General features: G+C 46.1%; 1 protein-coding gene across 2 annotated transcripts in view; it reads right to left on the bottom strand.

Annotated features, from left to right (window-relative positions):
- Positions 1–2,705: 2,705 nt before the first annotated feature.
- The window catches only part of Pka-R2 (cAMP-dependent protein kinase type II regulatory subunit), a 165,430-nt gene continuing 148,080 nt past the window's right edge, over positions 2,706–20,055 (bottom strand). For both annotated transcript variants that reach the window (XM_077640501.1, XM_077640502.1), the window contains exons 5-10: positions 19,570–19,611; positions 18,702–19,025; positions 16,834–16,905; positions 14,689–14,754; positions 12,688–12,739; positions 2,706–7,997 (exon numbers count right to left, since the gene is read on the bottom strand). In XM_077640501.1, coding sequence (XP_077496627.1) covers positions 7,801–7,997; positions 12,688–12,739; positions 14,689–14,754; positions 16,834–16,905; positions 18,702–19,025; positions 19,570–19,611 — 753 coding nt within the window. In that variant the 3' untranslated portion in view covers positions 2,706–7,800. The remainder of the gene's footprint in view (positions 7,998–12,687; positions 12,740–14,688; positions 14,755–16,833; positions 16,906–18,701; positions 19,026–19,569; positions 19,612–20,055) is intronic.

Below are 20,055 nucleotides of genomic sequence, written 5' to 3'. Positions count from 1 at the left end.
ACAGATACTGCGTCATTTCCTTTCCCCCAAAATTAATTTTCAATATTCAATTTTTTTTTCCCTGGTACCGCACGGCATGCTGGAACCTCTTACACGGGACATCCCACGAGGACATTATCTTGGGTTCCGATTCGGCACAATAGATCTGCAGCAACCGTGCTTACTTGACTGCAGTACGACTTGTGGCAGATAAAAGAAATTATATGTTCTCGATCTGGCAATCGCTATCAGGTGCTGACGAAATCATCATATAGGTCAGCGCTCGCCTCGCGATAGCAGCCAACGCAGCTACGTCCTCGACGATGTAGCAGTGCCAACACGACGCCGGCCGCACGCTTTGCGGTTTGCGCGGCACACTTGCCAACGAGAAAATTTAGGTGCGAGCTGGGGCTGAGCAATGAAAGCAGCTGTGCGCTTCTCTTGTAACGTCACGGCGTTGGACGAGATAATAACAATAATTGGGTTTTGAGGGGAAAGGAAATGGCGCAGTATCTGTCTCATCTATCGTTGGACACCTGAACCGCGCCGTCAATTAAGGGATAAAGGAGGGAGTGAAAGAAGAAAGTTGGACGAGATGAGAGATTTGGCACACCGGAGACTACGTACGACCGTTGCGCATGCGCAGAGGTCCTACGCATCCACGCGGTTGCCCACAGGGGACGCGACAGCTGGCGTGTTGGCAGGTAGTAGCTGAGCGAAACGCCACCTGCCTCGGCGAAAGTGGAGGAATGGATAAACGGAAGGTGGCTGCCACGAAAATATCTCGGAGGGCGACTAGCAGCGTAATGCGCCATCTGCCAGCCATGGCAGGTGGCGTGAAAATACGTGGAGGTACGCCTAAATTTTGCATTACCTGGTATCGTAATCATCTACATTTTTTTTTTTCCCAGGAAGCTTCGTGTCCGCGGACACAATGTGCCTGTTGTGATCAACGAACGAGTGTTCCGTACGCTGTTGTTACGTGTTTGATATTTCTGTAACGAGATTTCTCATTCTCACAGCAAGAGAACGAATGGATCAGGCGCTAAGCCCACTTTGCGCCAACTAAAAGCAATGGTGTGTTGTCTATCAGTGAATGGTTATAAAAGCGAAGAAACCATGTGGATCTGTGCCATGGCAGAGTCCTTCATGCATTGAAGGACTCTGGCCCTGGTGTGTTACCCATCCTCTTTGGTAAGGACAAGAACTTCCCTTCGAAACAAGTAATATCAGTGCGATACGAGAATAGTGAAGAAAAATATAGACCCAATACACAGCGAGTCTCTGAAAGGTACTTGTGAAGTCCTGTGTGGACTTGGAAGGGGTATCCCAAGTAAAAAACATACCATAAGGTCCAACGAAGTCAACCAATTGAACTAGAATCCAACTTAGTAGCCCATGGTTGCCTTACTTTTATTTGTGCAGTCCAATTGGTTCACGGTTTCAATTGGATCGTCCAAATGGGAGGTTCTGTTGGAATGTTCCGTTGGAACTCCCAATTTGGTGATCTGCTAATTGCTTCCAGTTAGTTCCAATTGGAAAGCCCAATTAGAAGCTAGCAATTTCCATGACTGAGATCTGCATATTGCTCTGTATAAGCACAGAACCACGAAATAAGGTTCTTGGAAGAAAAAATCGTAGCAGCTTAATCTACCGAATTGTTTTTGTCACACCATCTTTGCAGTCGTGGTTAAATACAATAACTTCCCACAACATAACAGTGCCATTGCTTTGAGGAGGAGGATCCAATGGAGAGTATATAAACCTGAAGAAAACAAATATCAGTAGATATATAGTGAACACTATGGATTTGTTTCACCTCTGGACTTTGTGTTGCTAAGGTATATGTATCATGTACGCTGGCCTATCGCACACTTCGAAGTGCCAGTTCAGATAGGAGGGAACAGCGAAGCCAAAGTTCTTATAGGCTCCAGTTGGAATGTCCAACTGTCTATTTGAGAACAACTGGGCAATCCGTTTGGAACATTCAATTGCAATGCTCCAGACATTCCAACTGGTGGTTTGGTTTAGATTGTAGCGGTTTGTCCCAAAGCGACTCAAGCTATGAAAGACGCCGTAGTGAAGGGCTCCGGAAATTTTAACCACCGGGGGTTCTTTAACGTGCACAAACATTGCACAGTACACGGGCCTCTAGAATTTCGCCTTCATCTAAATTCGACCGCCGCGGCCGGAATCGAACCCGCGTCTTTCGGGCCAGCAGCCGAGCGCCATAACCACTCAGCCCCCGTGGCGGCTATTCCAACTGATGCTTCCAAAAACATAATTGGGAATTTCCCAATTGGACTCGGTGGTTTTTTTTCGCCTCCGATCTCCTTCGGTGAAGCAGCAGGTGGCCATAAAGTTGTATGCGAGACATTCCCAGTACCACTTTCGTACTTCCCATGGATACTGACCACCACGTGGGATATATATGGGATATACCTGAGGCGCAGCTTTCTGGTATACTAATCTGACAAGTCAAATCTCGTCATGCCACGAGATTTAACTTGGCACCATTGTGGGCGTTAAGTCTGCATCACTGCGACGATCTCTTAGATATAGGGTGCTCAGAAGCACAAATTATCTCCACACAATTGATGCTTATTGAATCCGCGAATTTTTTACAAAGGCTGTCTAGAGTTGCTGCTTAACTTTGCAAGGCTGTCTTTGACACGCTAGAAGTCTGTTCCCTTTCAACCCTAAAACACACAAGTGAGCAGTCCAGATTCCCGGTCCCGCTGCCGGAGGAGCGGCAGCCATTTTGCTTTATTTCCAGCGTGCGCAAGACAGACGCGTACACGTGAGGAACACAGGAGAAAGAACACTTGGAATGAGCTCGGTGGTCGAGGGCCGCCCGCAAAGGGCGAGCGGCCACGCATGCGCACAAGAGCTGGCCAAAAATGACACCAGACGTCGCCCCAAACCACGTAAGTCATCGCCAATCAGCCAGGCTGAACAAAGTTTTGTTTGGAGGTCTTCACAAGAGAAGACACAACCCAATCCGTGCACCACAAATGCACATCCTTAAATAAGAAATAAGGGCATTATGCTGCGCTTAAACGCAGTTACCAAAGAGCAATTTCTAACAACCGATAGTCACAATGCCCTATGGCGTAAGCATTGCAAAAGCTACCGTTCTTTGCTAACGTATCCGGCAGTTACATAGACTAGTCTTTATTACTTTAATTTTCTTCTCAGATTGTACCTATCGCGTTCAACTGATTGGCTCAAGACAAGGCTCCCTGCCTATCGAGCGAAGCTACTGAAGAGGAGGATCAGCAGAGAGACAGACATGCAGCGCTGTTCAAGACCAACTCTTGTACGCCTGCATGACCGCTACACAAAACTGGCCAGGCAGGCCCGTCGCGGATAGACAACTAAGACAAAGAGAAAGACAGAGAGCGCGAGCAAGAACAGGCATCAGGGCATCGTGTACGACAACAGTCTGGTGGTGATGGTGGTGCTGGTCTCCCGCCGCATCCTTGGGGAGCGGCCCGACAAAGCAGACACAACAAACAATGCATATATCGACAGGAAGAGGAAGTATAGAAGAGGCGTGCATGTTGCTGCACTCGTCGCACAGATGGCGCCACACACAATAAAATGAAGAAGAACACGGTATTTTTTCGATCAGACACACCAGCAATGGCAATATTGCACGCACACACACACAAGGCGACAGCGGCAGGGAGAGCATCAGGCACCCTTCCTTGGCCGTTCCCATCAACTTCCATATAACACTCCCGTAGATAACCCCGACAAAAAATTTCCAACACTGCCAAACTTGATTTTATCAACTAACTACACATAGGCGACTCTACACTCAAAAGCAGCAAAAATGCAATCCCGAGCTGGCTTTTCCAGTGGGGGGGGGGGGGCTGTGTGTGTGTATGCGTGTGCATCCCGCCCCACTTTCCATCACAGGAAAGGTTATAGCGAGGATAAACAAAGACAAAGGAGTCGGCGGAGAATAAAGACAGAAGTATGATGGCAAGAGAACACACCAGGGAATGCCCGAGAAAAAAATATATAAACACTCAACAAAAAACAAGAACAACAATTTTTTTCTTTTCTTTAAAATAGAGAGACAAACGAAGTTCGGCTGCAACGCGTACACTGGCCGCGCTGAGCTCTCCGCTTATGCGAGCTGCTGTCCAGGCTCGAATAAATAAAAGGCTATATTATTCATGACGACCCAACCCGGCTTTCCCGGGCACACGCCTAACAAAGGCTTAGACAATAAACTTGCGGGAAAGAAAAATTTCCGCATATACGATTTCCTCCACAGCCATCATTTTTCTCTTCTTGGACGCTTCCTGATGCCCACCCACAGGCTAGGTACCAGGAATCCGCAGGCAAGATTTTCAGATCGGTGGTAAACTTCCATTATTGAATAGTTATCTACTCATTGGACAACCCTTTTTGCAGTAAGGCCTGGGTCTTGTGCCATAATCGTTCAGTCTTGTCCCTGGTGGCAAACATGAAAACTAACAATGCGCCAATGTGGGCTAGTTGGTGAACACTAGGCTAATGTATGGCGGCAGCACGAAAAGACCGCGCACAAGGACATGCACCGACACATGAAATAAATCTACTAATGAACGTGTCCCTCCTTGTTATTGTGCAAATGTCTTCTCGTGCTAGCATACATCATGACCTGTCCCCAGCCAAGTCCGTAGATCATATTCCAGCTGTCTTAAGCCCGGACTGTACATCATGCTTTGTCAGGTGTGTGCAGCCAGGAGTGTGCAGCAGAGACACACATCAACTCTGTTCCACGTAAAAACACAGGTTTCATGCTGCGGTGAAAGCGAAGTGGAGATGCAAGAACTTCCAAACAGCCCCGTATGGTGCGCACCTTCTTATACGATCATCTTTATTTTTAAACCCCTAACGGCAGTATACGTTGCTATGTATAGCTATAACGCGAGCATGTGTCAACGTTCATGCTCCCTCAAGACTAACGAACGCTTGCTCGCTCTATAACTAACGCCTAGACTTTATCATTTTTCCCGTAACAAGTTGTGTGGACAGAAGCGAGGCAATCGGCTGAGTTAACAGGCTCGCCAGTCCCGAAGCGCCCATTCAAGACGTTCGCGCACTTTCAAAAACTTGATGACACTCCTTTGTACACGATATGATATAGGCGCCACACATATTTTTCATAAACGTTCTTTTTCAGCGGCCAGTAGAATGTATAGAGAGCCCACTCGAGTTGATACATACAAATAAGCAGCATCTACAAAATGGCTTGCACTGACGTCACACCATCGCCTCCACAATCATGAACCTGTGAAACAGCCATGGAGGAAAGAATACAGAGGAGGGTGTAATGTGAACATATTGAAACCTGCACCCACATATAACTCAAGACCAAAGCGGCAAATGCACCTCAGCAGAGCCCCTCTAACGAATGGCATCAATGCACTGCCATATCGCAGTCAATTGCCTTCCACTTGCTAGCAATCTGTGATGACATCATAGCACATGCAAGGCGGTAGACCAAGATGTCATGAGAATAGGTCAATTTTGTGTGTTTTAGAGCATCCTGTGAATATAATCTGCTGCTTTGTTCTTCAGTTGTATTGGACAATGGTCATAAAAAATTTACAGCAAATAAGGCAGGTGCATGGCTATGACACATAAGAATGCCATACACAGAAGATCAATGAGTGCATGTCTACTGAAACCCAAGTCGTGAGCATCATGTCAGCAAAGTCTTATCGGAGACCAGGCGGCCTCGCGCCTAAGAAGAGGTCACATGAATGAAAGTGAACAACTCCAATGGAAGTTTTAAAGCCAACTGACTGGTGCACTTTGTCCTAGATTATTTCCACAATGTTCACGGTGCCGGACTGGGGTCTACCTGGGCCGCCCAATATAGGAGAGCCCAGCGCATGTGTCACTAAAATATGACACCAAAGACATGTGCGAACTCCAGCACTGACTATGTGGACTGTACAAAGAATGTCACAGCTGTACACTCTTTAATAAGCAGTCTAGTCAAGTATGTACAACTTTTTACCCAGCTCACTCATGACCAACACAACAGCCACGATGACGTCAGTGCAATACATCATGTATAGTTAGTACCTATGAATCTGACCACATCTGCTGGGCACCGAAAAAGAAAACGTTGCAGGGCGCACTCCATAAAACATTTAACTCGTGAACACACTCCCGCTCCTAGCCAGCACAAAAATGTGCGGCCAGCTATTGAGCCAGCGACACGAGACTCAGCAGCAAAACACCTCATAAACCTTAGAAAGCTTCTCCTAATCTCACGGGGCAGCCTAACCATTAAAATTCATCTCTTTGTGTACAGCGGCTCAAATAGTGAACCAGCCAGAGCAGTTCAAGCAGTTTCCTTTTCCAAGCGAACACAAGGCATTCAAACAGCCACAAGGGCACTGTACATGACGCATTTCCATCGTCACGGTAGACCACCTGGACTTTCCAGAAACACTAGTGGACACATCTGATCTTAGTTTCATCAGCGGCACGGCCACTCCAATCACACCAAATGGCCAGACTGTGCAAAGGAATACTGGTGGAGCGACCGAACTCAAAGTGAGTGCATCCCCTTACAGGCGCTTCACATTATGCTCAGTTCAAACAGTTCAAACTATATTACTGAGGAAAATAAGGTACCATTCGACCCCCCTAACCTCCTGAGGAAGAATAGCTTTGACAAGCAGTAGGCGCAGCTAGACAGGCTAGATGCCTATACAATGCGAGGCCGCTGCATGCGCTGGAACCATGGTGGTGGGCTTGAACTGGACTGGGCAAATGTCATAAGTCATTGCAAACATTAACCTTGGCAAATCGCAGAACACAACATGGCTCCCAGGACAGTGATGCCTGCCGCAGTGAGGCCTTGTGCGTGTTGCCTTGAGGTCAGAACAATGATTGGATGCAGGTCATTTCGCGTGACATTGAAGCTGGAAGATCTAGTGCAGCCCTCAACAAAGAGCATGTGGACACAGGAGCCACAAGACAAACACCTGGGCCGCCAACTAGCAATTGCAATCCTGCTCATGTATTTGCATCGTGTGGTTCCTATGTCAACAGTTTCGTATTTAGTGTTGCACTAGATCTCCAAGCTGAAGCTAGTATTGACAAAGCCACACTCTTGCCCAGCGCCACAGTGCCGTCGCATCAGCAAGACAGAAGCATAAGCTAGCCCTTCTTGTCGCCGCCACAAGAGACTCTACAAAGACGAACGAACCACGACAACGACAAAAAGGAGGGAAAACACTCCGGCAGCAAAAACCGCGCTGCACAACTCCCATTGTACCCCATGAGGCATAAAGAGGAGGACTCGCAACCATAAAACCATGGCGCAAGCAGTCCTCTTGGTTGCCAGGACAGCGTGCGGCCTGCCCACCATGGAAGAACTTGTTAGAGTGAGCTTCCTTCCTCTCCAAGGTTCACCAGAATAACGCCTCAGGCAGTCGCCAGCTGTCCCGGTGCCTGCACTGTCTGTAACTCTGAGCTGCTCATCAGTGTGGCCGAAACGAAAGCGCATGCTCTCTGCCCGCGCAAACCGTTTGTTGACCCAAGTGAGAGAGCGGACGAGGTGCCGCCGGCATCGTCGTCGCGGACTACGACCACGCGGCTCTGCCTGACGGCGATGCTCTGTGTGGCTCTTTTATTGCGGCGACGGCAGTGGCCGCTGCAGGAAGCGAGGGCTGCGCAACGCCCCGACCGACTAGTTAACGGGGACTGGGGTAAGGTGGTGAACGGGGACTGGGGAGGGTGAACGTGGGAGGGAGACAGGTGGAGGGTGGCGGTTAAAATTTAGGTTCGTGCTCGGGGTCATCATCGGAGGTCTTTAACGTCCTTGGAGCCAAAGGCCTGGATCATCTGCTCCTCGTACTGGTCGATGTTGCGCATCATGATCTCCTTGCAGGGCCCCAGGAGCCGCTCGAAGGCCGACACGTCGAGAAAGGCGAGCTTGACGGCCCCGACCGCGTACACCGAGGCAGCGCGGGGCTTCTTGGTCAGCAATGCCAGCTCTGCAGCAGCAACCACATCGAACGGCAACACACACGTGCATCAGACAGCGGCAAATGGCACTGAATGAAGACACACACACAGATCAGATATCACGCACAAAATGGCACAACGGAGGCTAGAGGCACCTTATATAAGTGTTCTCAGAACCTGATTCGAAAAAAATGTGGTTGCTGCCAACCACATATACTACTACGCGCATGTCTACACTGAATATAAATTGAACCCACCTCCCCTACTCACAGACCATTAGCCAATAAAAATTTTGCTCTGAACATATATGAAAATAAGTCGATACTCCCCAGCCCCTGCCGCCACATTAGTTCTTAGTAATGCAGTTTCCTACAGAATATGTCATCAAGAAGCAAGCGCACTTCCATAACGACGCAACCATGCAAGGCCAGCAGAGATTAAAAGAAAAAAAAGCATTTCCACACCCGCGTGCAGCCCAGCTGACTAGCCTATAGTAGACAGAAAATGAAACTCCCAACGACCTTATAGTTTCGAATTCCAGCGCGACACGTACTCTAAGGGTTACCAGAAGTTTTCTCTCGCGCTGTATACAGCTCGACCAAGAAAATGACCATCAGCAATAGCGGGCCGGGTAAACTGCGCAGTTCGAATTTTAGTTAGCAGAGCTGATTTTCACGGGATGAATAAACCACCTTTTTTTAGACTGCAGTTCTTAAAAGGGGCTAAAATGGGCTCCAATAAAGTTATGGTATGCCTGGGAAATTAAAGCATACCGCTTCAAGAATACTGTCCAGCAAAAATTTTTTAATGAGCTTTCTAGAGGCTATGTTATCTGTAGGCGAAATTTGAATTTCAGTGTCTTCACTCCCTTCCCTCTCTTTCCGTCACTTTTTGCATGCCGAAAGGCTGGCACATTTCTGGGAGCAGAGCTTGCTGACCTGCCAGGGCTACGTGGCTTATTGGCCAGAGCTGTCTGACATCTGAAAGAATCGAACTGGTAGCCACCTCTCAACTTGTATATGCAGGTGCGGTCAACGGAGTAAGGCGCAAGCATGAAAAAATCACTAGGAAGTGGCGCCAACTTTCGCGCGATGGTAGGTTCTCCACTGCATGTAGAAGTGCAGCATTATTTGGCTTAGGTTTTCATGACAACACAATGCAGTGATTGAGCGAGTAAATGTGCTCTCCTCGGAAGGTGTTTCAGAGCCCCTTTAAGCGTCCGTTCATTGGTTCATCCGTCTCACCGCCATCGGTGTAACCGAGCCAAACCATAAATAAATAAATAAATAAACGTTGCTGCGACGGGGATTCAAGCCCGCAGCGCAGCGAACAAATCAGCTTCAATGGTCACTGCGTGACAATACTAGGCTATCGCCGCAGCCGATCATACGCAGTGTTTAAATTTCAACACACTCTTGTGTTGTCTATTGCACATCGTCGTGTTCATCCACTAATACTACTATAGAACAAATATCATCGTTAGACGTGTCAATGACCCAGCAAAAGCAAAACAATGAGCCTACAGAGCCTCAGACACTGACAGAGCTGATCTCAAATTTCACAGTATGGAAAATAATGATCGTCCTAAAAATTTTTGTTTTCTGACGCACACAGGTTCATGCATCGTGCTGAGAACAAACCACGGCTCAATGCATAGGTCAACCCCCAATACCGGATGGTGATTTTTGTAAAAGAAGAGATCCAATTATACACTGCAATATACGGTAGCGTGACTAGCAGAGCCAATACCTTTGCAGTGCCCTATACATTGCCAACAGTACACTGAGAAAATAACTTGTGTAACCAGAAGCTGTAGCATCAAACCATGTACTACAGGACAATAAAGGGGCGTAAGAAGACAGCAACAACGGCAAAATTTATAGTAAAAGACAGTGCTGCTGCAGCAAATGTTGGATGATGGCCACCATCTCTCCAAGGCTGGCAGAGTATAGAAATGAAATGTGATATCCTAAAAAGCTTTTAGAATGAATCCTGAAAAGGTACAATTGGCACAGCACCTAGTAGCTTAAACTGAAATACAAGCCCCTTCAAACTTTGCGTTGCAGCAATAGCAACAGTCAAACTGACCACCAGTAGTGCTTTAAAGCACCTCTGCATGCACTCCAAAGTGCTCACTGTATGCTGCATATTAAATGTGAGCATCAAGAAAAGATGCGGCAAATACTTGGGCATGGTTGCTTTCCTGGCTCCAAGCAGTTAGTGACACTACTGCATGGTGCTTCCACTCCCCCATGTATTTATACTTTTTGGCCAGGGAGCGTAACTATCAAGCAGTCCTTTCGTAAACAACATTTTGCAGTGCACTTACTTTCTCCCGACTGAAAGTGCGTAGCATTACCTCATAAAGAGCAAGCTCGAACTACTGCACCACACTTGGCAAATTTGCTCTCTATTGCCGATATCTTATTTGTAGAGTAATGTAGGCGCTATGACACTATAAACAAATAAGCAAACACTACCAGGACACTGAAATATGCTAGATAGCACACCGTAGCTGAGCTAAAGAAAAGTGCGGATAAACAAGACAACAAATACACCTACAAGAATATGTTTGATGCAGTACAGTGAAAGCTCGTTAATTCGAACCTCGATAATTCGAATTTTTGGGTAATTCGAACTCTGGCCAAGCTCCATAGAGATCTGTGTATAAAAAAGCTCGTTAATTCGAAAGCGAGTCGGTTCCACTACGGATAATTCGAACTACGCGCCGCTGCGTCTGGGCAGCTTGGCACGCAGCATGTGGCCAAAAAAAAAAAAAAAGCACCTCCGCATAGTTAGAGGCTGCACACGTCCTAAACGGGGACAGAAGATGGAATCAGATAAAACCATGGAACAGTTGGTAAAGCCTAAATGGCGCCATCACCAGCGCGGGGGCCGGCGGCGCCGGAGGGTAGGGATTGGCGGCCGCGGTGGCAACTGCCTACCCTCATTTCCGCGCAGCCTCCGAAACTTGCAACTAAATACTCGTTAATTCGAGCCCTGTTAATTCGGAAATGCGGATATGTACCATCGGCGCAGTCCCAGCCAACGCCCATGAAATGCTATGACTTCGGACGGGCGCTACAAATTACGTGGGAAAATTTTTTTTCTTTGCGAGTGTCGTCCATCCTTCCACCCATCAGTCGCCAATGGGAGCACGCGGTCAGCCACTGGCCGGAAGCGGCCAACGTGGGCTATCATCACGGACCAATGAGGACACGACCGCGTCTGACTTCCGCCCGCTTCTACAACATGGCCATGCCTGCTGAAGCAGCCTCTCGCTTCACCACGAACTCGTCGCCACCGCTACACTGCGCTTCATGGTCACGGTAAACAAAAGTCGCACGAAGCTTTTGCTTTGCCTGAAGATGCCCACAGCACAAAATTTTAGCGATGAAATGCGCCAGATTTTCAGGATGCTACAGGATTTTCAAAGATGCTAGGCTTAGCCACTACGCGTCGGTTGACGTCGGGAAGCGCGGGAGATTCAAACAGGCTAACTATTTTGGTTCAGAAAGGGGTCACAAAGAATAGTTCGTCCTCTTTGTCGTCATTGAATAAATAATAGCTTAATTGTAAATGCACAGTTGTTCTTTTCAGCATTTTACTAAGCATATGGAATCACACCGTTTCTAAATCCTGGCAGCAGCGGTCTGGCGGCAGCCGCCCGTTTTCTGCCGCGTGTGATGCTGCACGGCGGCGGTGTGTCGGAGTTCCGCAGCGCAAGTTTGCTCCATGTGGGTCGCCCTTAAGGCGAACGTACCGAAAACGAGGCTTGCACAACCGGACAAGTGCTGGCACTCTGCAAAGTTCGCTTCTCCCCCTTGCTAGAGCTAAGGTCAAAAGGTAAACACACCGTGATGTTATGCAGCATCTGGGCACATTGCCAAGAAATGCGTTGTGGACTGTGACGGTAACGGAGGAAAGTGTTAACGACTAACGCTTTTTTTTTTTTCCTAATTCTTAGGCAAAAATCGTGGGTGGGTGGGTTTGTTATGCGAGTGGGTTCGTTACGCGAGTAAATACGGTACATATACCATAATGCAAATGGTTCTTGTCAGTTTTTTCGAGGCCATTCGATAATTCGAACACTGGATAATCCAAACTTTTTTCCCAGTCCCGTGATGTTCAAAATTAACGAGCTTTTAACTGTATAAGCTTAGAACAATAAATTAAGTACCTGAGTGGCTATAAATGTAAATAAAAAAAAGCTAAGATGAAAAACAAAATGAGGGAATCTGAAAAAAGCATCAGAAGTATGCAAAAGTTAGTCAGCTTCCCTCATGGTGCTGCCCCACTGTGGTTCATTAAATGCTCAGATACATAATGAACCGCAAGGTGATAACACCAGGCCGGGTGACAGGTCAGCTTATTAACCTCTGTCTCTTGCAGTTTTTTTTTTTTTTTGTGAAAGTGAGTGCTCTTGCTTCTTGAGACATCAAGTCTTACTATACAGGGCCTATACATGGTCTTTTCTGTAGTCTATACCGTCTGTATACAGTCTGCACAAGCTTATACAGGCCTATACAGGCCTATGTATAGACATGTACAGACCTATATAAACCTATACTGGTCTACACAGGGTCATGCAGAGCAAACTTTCTTTCAGGCGTCTCATTTCTAGATGCTTTTCTTCCGTGCAATTTTTTTTTTTCATTGCAGTTTGTCTGCTTTCTCGATAACTGGCTTAGAAGCTTCTTTTTTTATCATGGTACTCACCTCCAAAGTAGCCGCCCTTGCTGATCCTGGATACTTCCGTTTCGTTTCCGCCCTGCAGCAGCATACAACACACACACATCATCAGGCTGTTACACTAATGCCTGCCAAACTAGTACTCCACATGCTGAATGTTAGTTATATGATGATAGTTCTACACTCATCACAGACCAGTGATAAAGATGACCTGCTTTGAGTACTGAAATTAGCAAACACTTTCAGTGAGTTTTGCCAGTACATCTTTCCTATCTAGTAAAGTGAGAGCAATAAATCATCCCCCTTACAATTTCTGTGGTTGATGAAAGAGCACTTTTAGGTTTTGTCTGTCACAATGAATGTCCAAACCAAGTGACGTGATAACCAAAACATTCAGTGAAGGCCCACTTGTAGCAGTTACTCAGACTCTGTATCATTTAAACAAATTTTTAATGATCAGGTATGACACAATCAGCGACTTAATGCTGTCATTCACTTCCTTAGCAACATACCCAAAAATCCAGCTGCCTACTTATTATGGGATGACACTGTGCTGTTGCTTGTCTCTCCTCTTGCAGAGGAATAGAGAGGCCTAGTTCTCACTACTATGCTCCTGTTTTCCTGATATCCCAATGAACTTTCTGCATGTGTAAACATCCGTCATGAATGTGTGCAACAAGCATTTTAGGCTGAGCCATCAACTACTGCTTCTGCTGGCCACACCAAGAAAACTTACCAAACTTTTGCCTGTTATGCATTTGTATTTGCAGCATTACTTCTTTCTGACCTGCGCATCAATTTTCATTTTGCGCTCTTGTTGTGTGCCAACAATTAGTTCCTGTGCTAAGCCAGCATCTGACAGCAGCCTAGCAGCAGCTCCAAGCAGATGCACTTATGACCTCGAATGTCCAAAATGACAACAGATGCGTTCACTCAGCACTGAATACTAGAATTAAGCAGATGCAGTGATTCTATGCAAAAAAAAAAAAAGGGAGAGACAAAATGTAACCAAGCGCAGATGCCTGGGTCTGCTTTGTTCTCTCATGTTTACACATTACTTCATGCAAATGATTAATGTTTACTGTGTTGTAGAGTAAATACAAGATATGCTCAAGCTATCATTTGTTGCTAAGCCGCAATCTTTACCAAACTGCAGTGATATGTATCAAGTTAACTAAGGAACAATCATGTGTAGAAACGCAAGCTAGGTGCAACTGGTGGCCTTCTTAAGTTCGGCATCCTAATGGCGTAATGGCGTATATGCACAACTGCGGCTGGTTCAGTAGCCCAGGCCGCACCAACTGTACACGTTCGTGAGCAGCAGAAGCTTGTTCGAGACTCCACTGAAATGAGTCACTGACAGCTGCTTCTCAAATGCACTGAAGCTTATGTTTGTACACAATCTGACAGATTTCGTTTGCAAGGGGGCATTTCACTACAGTGCCAGACTGCACTGCTTCTGTGCCAAGTGCCCCTGCTCTCTGCAATGAGCGAGCATGAAGCTGCTTGCAAAGCACGCCTACCGCAGCGAGTACAGGGCACAGTTCTTGGCGAGGGTGCAGCTGCAACAGGTGATGCAGCACCGGTGATATGCTTCGAACGAGCCCATCTGTCCCACATCTGCCTTTGCGATATGCATGTTTCAGAAGCTTCTGGTAAGTGCAACAGTGTGTTGTTTTTGAGCGAGTTTTCTCGAAGTGTTACCTCATACCGCTTGGCAGAAATTATGTTCATAACACAAAAAGTATATTTAAGTAGTGCTACTGACAAACAGTGATTTGGAAAAATTTTGGAGCACCAAAAATAAACAAGGAGCAGTTTGGAGCAGTTATACTAGGAATTTGGAGCAGTTTGGAGCCTCAAGGGGAGTCCCTGTTTGCAGTACCTGAGAAAGTGCCTTAGATACATTTTTGCATGGCAAATGCTGTTGATTAGGTGTGTGCGGATAGTACTTTTTCAAAACTGCAGTGCTGCAGTGACCAGCAAAATTATGAAGCACAATTCAAGATAGAGCTCGGTATCACTTACGTCTTTCTTGACGCAGATGCGCACTGTGCCATCCTCGATGAAGTACATGCCATCGGCATCATCCCCCTGCAAGTAACGCACACACATGGTCACAGGATGCAACAGCAGACTGCCCAAAATGGCAGTACATATACAAAGTATACACATATATCTGTTGTATGGCATTGGAACAGGCACAGTTTTGCTCAGCCATTTAGACATCAAAACTCTCTTCATACACAAAGAGCCCATCACACAGGCATATCAAAAGCATTTGAGGGTCCTTCACTCATGAAAGCATAAAGCATAGCGACATGGCAGAAAGAACAATGAAGCCTTGAACAATAAAAATTACAGAGGTGTAGGCGACCACGAGCAGTCACAAAGAAACAACCTAAACCATAGCACTAAGAAATATAAAAGGATAAAACCCGACAAGAAAGAAATCTAAGAATCCAGTTACTGAATAAAGGCACATATATATATATATATCACACTCGCGGTATTACTGAACGTGCTACGTCCACCGCTATGGATGAGGGTGGCGCTCCTGAACACTCTCAAGGTATACCACACTCGCGGTATTACTGGACGTGCTACGTCCACCGCTATGGATGAGGGTGGCACTGGTGAACACTCTTAAGGTTCGCTTACATGCAAAACATAAATACAGTACCTACGAAAGCAGCAGATTGGATAGCCATCGCCGCAGCTCAGTTGGTAGAGCACCAGACGCGATATTCGGAGGACGTGGGTTCGGATCCCACCGGCGGCATGATTGTTTTTTCTGCTGCTTCATAAGTAATTTTCTTTAAGCAACAGGTTAATCAAAGTATTATTCTCCCATTGATTGGCACTACAAATTAAAAAAAAAGATAGAAACATTCCCCTATGCACCTTGGTTTCGGTAGCTTCCTTCATATATATAGTAGCAAATACCGCCTGCACAAATAATTGACCTGAAATATATATATATCAAACTGAAACCAAGAACTTTCATGTCAACTGCAAGACAGGGTTAGCAACCTGATTAGGTTTTCACATGAGTTCCCACACTTCCCTGACCGCAAATCAGTAATGGTTGGCAATTTTAAGCCTATAATGATGGACCAGGCCTAATCACCAATCTTGCCTCCTCGGAAAATAAGAAAAAAATTGTGCCGTAGTGCTTCATTATTCACGCTATACTGTCCCTGTCATTTATATAGCAACAGCTAATTGCATGAGGTGATCAACATGACCCCCCCCCCTAAAATACTCAATGCTACAGTGCAAATTTGGTTAATCATGTACTATAAGCTGAATAAAGTTGTATATTCTGTTCTATCAAGACACGGTCTACTGAGAAACCTTGCAACTGGCATTGCAAACGTATAAGCTACAGAAATGTTCCGTTACAGAACCTGCACAAGACTTTCACACCACGACAGTGAAATAACAATGAAGAAAAAACAAGACGACCTCTTGGCAGCTGTACAAGGGTCTCAAATATATTGCACATTGTACAATGTGACTACACAAGACCTATACGCCACAAAAAAGCACGAAATGAACTTTACCAGCAGAAAGGGTCTTTGGTTTTCATATCAGTGAATATTGAGTAGCTGAAGAGAGTGACAACAGTTCATAGTATGTAACAACTTGCACTCAAGGCAGTACCATCCAGTTTAACTTTTAGCCCAGATTAAAATGTCCAGCTTAGCTAAATGCAAAAACCCATTACAGCTAATTCTGTTGTTACAAATAGAGCATCAATGTTTTCTAGGAGATCCTGAAGTAATCAAAGCATTGGCAAAGCGCTGTGCTATGCACACTTTTACATTATTTCTTTACTGCACAGCCTCTGTGAAAGGTACACAGCACAGGGCTTTGTCTCCGGATCATGCTGTGTATAACCAGCATTCCAAACCTCCTGAAGGTGAGATGAGCTCTACCACAAGGACCCCAGTGTACTGCTTAAATGCAAGCCGCTTGGGCTCTACTTCTGACACAGACCGTGCCATCAACAATGATTTCGATGAAACTTTACCTCTGCTTCAAAAAAAAAGAAATCAAGGCACATTAGACCGCTGCAAATGTGTCTAGGTCTCTTAAGTACCACTCCTTGAGCGAAAATTTGCGGAAAGGAGCACATAAACCGCTGAAGTGATGGTTGAGCAAACACACCTGCTTGATGATGAGTTCATCCTTGTACGACCGAGGCATCAGGGCATCACACAGGTTCATCCGTTCGTAGCTCTGCAAACACATGCACGCACAAAAAATTTAGGAGCACTGAAAAAAGTGTCACTCAATGCACATAGCCTCAGGCTTCTGCCAGAACAGATGACATGCCACAGTTACCCCAACGCAGACACTTTCACTAAGTGCTGCAGCCAGGTTCATGTGGTCATGTGATTTGACTGGCAACCTATGAAGTGCTGTGAAGTAAAGCAAGCGCCAGCTGTATGCACAGAGAACAAACTATGAACCAGTATCAGAGGCCAAATTTTTTAATAGAATGCTTTTAACAGTGCCTTCATGTTTGAGTAGGGTTTGTGCAGAATTTTCAACATGAAGACCAAGGACCTTTAATAGGTTTTATGGGTGCATGAAGATGGCCTGGTATGGTATAGTATGGTATGGCATGGCATGGCATGGCGTGGCGTGCCGTGGCGTGGCATGGCATGGCATGGTGTGGCATGGTATATGAGGTTTAATGTCCCAAAGCTGCACTTTTACGTACATGTGTACATTAGTACACACACACATACAAGTTCTTTCAGTGCAGGTGAACCAGAATTTTTTTTAAATAGGCTTTTTGAGACATGAAGACTGCTTCTGTGGCAGAATAATACCATAGTCAGCAGACATCAGAAAACAGGTGAATAAAGTTACTAGTTAGCTGGTTAACTAATTTCTGATAATCAACTTTTTAGCCATCACAATTAGGGATTTGTAGCCAGTCATTAGTAATACAGATATGAGTTCTCAGAATTGCACTGCTTCCTCACTGATCTGAACAGCATGCACACATGTACACATGTACACATACACACCAGTGCACACTCGTTTTTGAGGCTCCTAACAATTTTATACAGGGCAAAGCGAACGACCCCTCCCCAACCAAGAATTTCACAGTAGCATTAGTAGTGTGCAGTCTCCCACTCCAGCCAAGCAAAGTGACATGACGCCAGTTTATTACATGCTACACACTGCACCCGAGGGCCCCCCTTTTTTTTATAGAAGTAGGGATTTTGGCACAGGCTACTTATATTTTGTCATCTTGTTTCAGAATGTAACAGGGACAGCTTTTTGTCACAGTTTGGTGCAGTTTGGCTAAAGTGACGCAGCAATTGCATCACTGGGTTCTTTTTTCATATGCACTAGGTTCTTCTTTCACAAGCACTGCCAATGGACAGCACACACAGGGTTTTGCATTTTGTCTCCACAGAAATGTGACCTCCACAGCCCCGAGTACTGGGGCTCAGCAGTGCAACCCACACTGCGTCCCCAAGGAACGCCACCCTGCTGGTTGCTCAACTAACTGGCCAAATATGGCTCATGATCAGAGCTCTCCATGAGGCCCATGGACTCTTGGACAAGTAGGAGCCCACCCTTAAAGACCTCTTTACTTCTTCTGAAAATCAAAGTTGCTACTAGCACCACCAAATTCCACAGCCGCTGGGCCACCGTGGCTGGTTAATTTGGCATGTAAAGAAATTTTGATGACCATTAGAGCCCCTTTAAGCTTTAGTAGATAGAAAACGTATTCTGCGATCCACATTTTGATAAATGAGCAATGACCTTGGCTGCACAACAAATAATACACAAATCATGCACATACATTAACAGTGCACATTCCAAGAAAAGCCACAAATATGACTTAGCCATGTTAAGTCGGGCACCAACACAAAAGGGCCCTTCTGATACAGCTAAGACTATCAAAAAGTGACCCTAAATACCCACTTTTACTATAGACTGTGCAGTATTAGAGGCAACATACAACTCTGCAGTTATGAGCACTCTGCGATGGCAAACTACTATGTACTCACATTGAGGGACTTGAGCATGGGGACCTTCTCAAGCAGATTCTCGTACTCCTTGCGCTTCTTGAAGGCGCTCTTGAGCACGATGCGCCGAAATGTCTGCCGATTCATGGCCCACAGGGCACCTTCTGTCACAGCCTTGATGGTGGCCGCTCGTGGCATGTTGTACATGAGGGCCAGCTCGCCGAAGCTGCCGGAGCCCTCGTACTTGCCCACCAGCTTGTCCTGCTCCCTGTCGGTGTTCACAAAGATCTCGTAGGTGCCACTAGAGATCACGTAGAAGTTGTCACCATCGTCACCCTGCTTGATGACTACATCGCCAGGCTTGACCTGCACATCACATAGAGAATATCATCACCGTCATCAGCTGAACTTCGTCCACTTCAGGACAAAGAGTTTTCCCACTGGCCTACAATTAAACCCTGTCCAGCACCAGCTGGAGCTACCCTACCACCCAATGTGACTCCTTGGCCCCGCTACCCTCGCTTCAAATGCATTCCATTACACTAATGGAACATTGGTTAACTGCTGTCCACATGGTATGCCCTGTAAGGGAACAATTTGCATTTCTTCCCTCACTCCCTCCCCTGTCCTTTCTGTCCATTAGGTTACCCCTATAAATTTTCTTTCTGTAGCCCACTGTGTGCCATCACCAATTTAATTTGAAGCCTTTTCACCCACCTCCAAATTTGTGGCCCATAGGTGAGTACTAGCAGATACAACTGTTGTGTATACTTTCCCACTGAGGAAAGCGCACACATCAGCGGCTGGCCAAATTCCCATCATGCACCCCCTCCTCCTCTGCCCCACCGCCCTTGCCTACTCCTTGCCTTCCTTAATGAAAAGGCAGCAAGAGCAACGGCTCCACACTCACCTTCCGCTCGAACATGGCATCTATCACCTCCTGCATTTGAGGCTGCAAGAAAACACAAAAAGAGATGTCAATATCAAAACTACAGGCACTTCAGCCAAAACTCAAGAGTCAAATGATAGAAGCAACAGAGCAAAACAGGAAACAGAAGCACCATGGCACTTTCGGACCACCTTTTCTAGCCTTTGTTTGCTCAATTTTTCAATTTCTCTATTATGTAACATATCCCAGAAATCTGTAAGATCAATGGGAGGCTTGCACAAGAAACCAGTTCAAAATATCGAAAGCAAGTACTGAGGCTGGAGAAGCTGCCAATCCTCAGGTGAACAAGGCTCTCCAACTCTGAAGTTTATTCCAAGCAAGGAAAGCTGTTTTTTTTTTTTTTCGGCTGACGTCTGGCTGTGAGTAGTAGATGGCATTTCCCTTCATGACATTACAAAAACTGTTTGCAGACTTCAAACTATCTAGGCTCCAGTCTAAGAAAACATA

Source organism: Amblyomma americanum, chromosome 10 (genome assembly GCF_052857255.1).
Source record: "Amblyomma americanum isolate KBUSLIRL-KWMA chromosome 10, ASM5285725v1, whole genome shotgun sequence".
Lineage (NCBI taxonomy): Eukaryota > Metazoa > Arthropoda > Arachnida > Ixodida > Ixodidae > Amblyomma > Amblyomma americanum.
The sequence above is the reverse complement of the archived record's forward strand: the minus strand, read 5'-3'. Positions and strand labels throughout refer to the sequence as shown.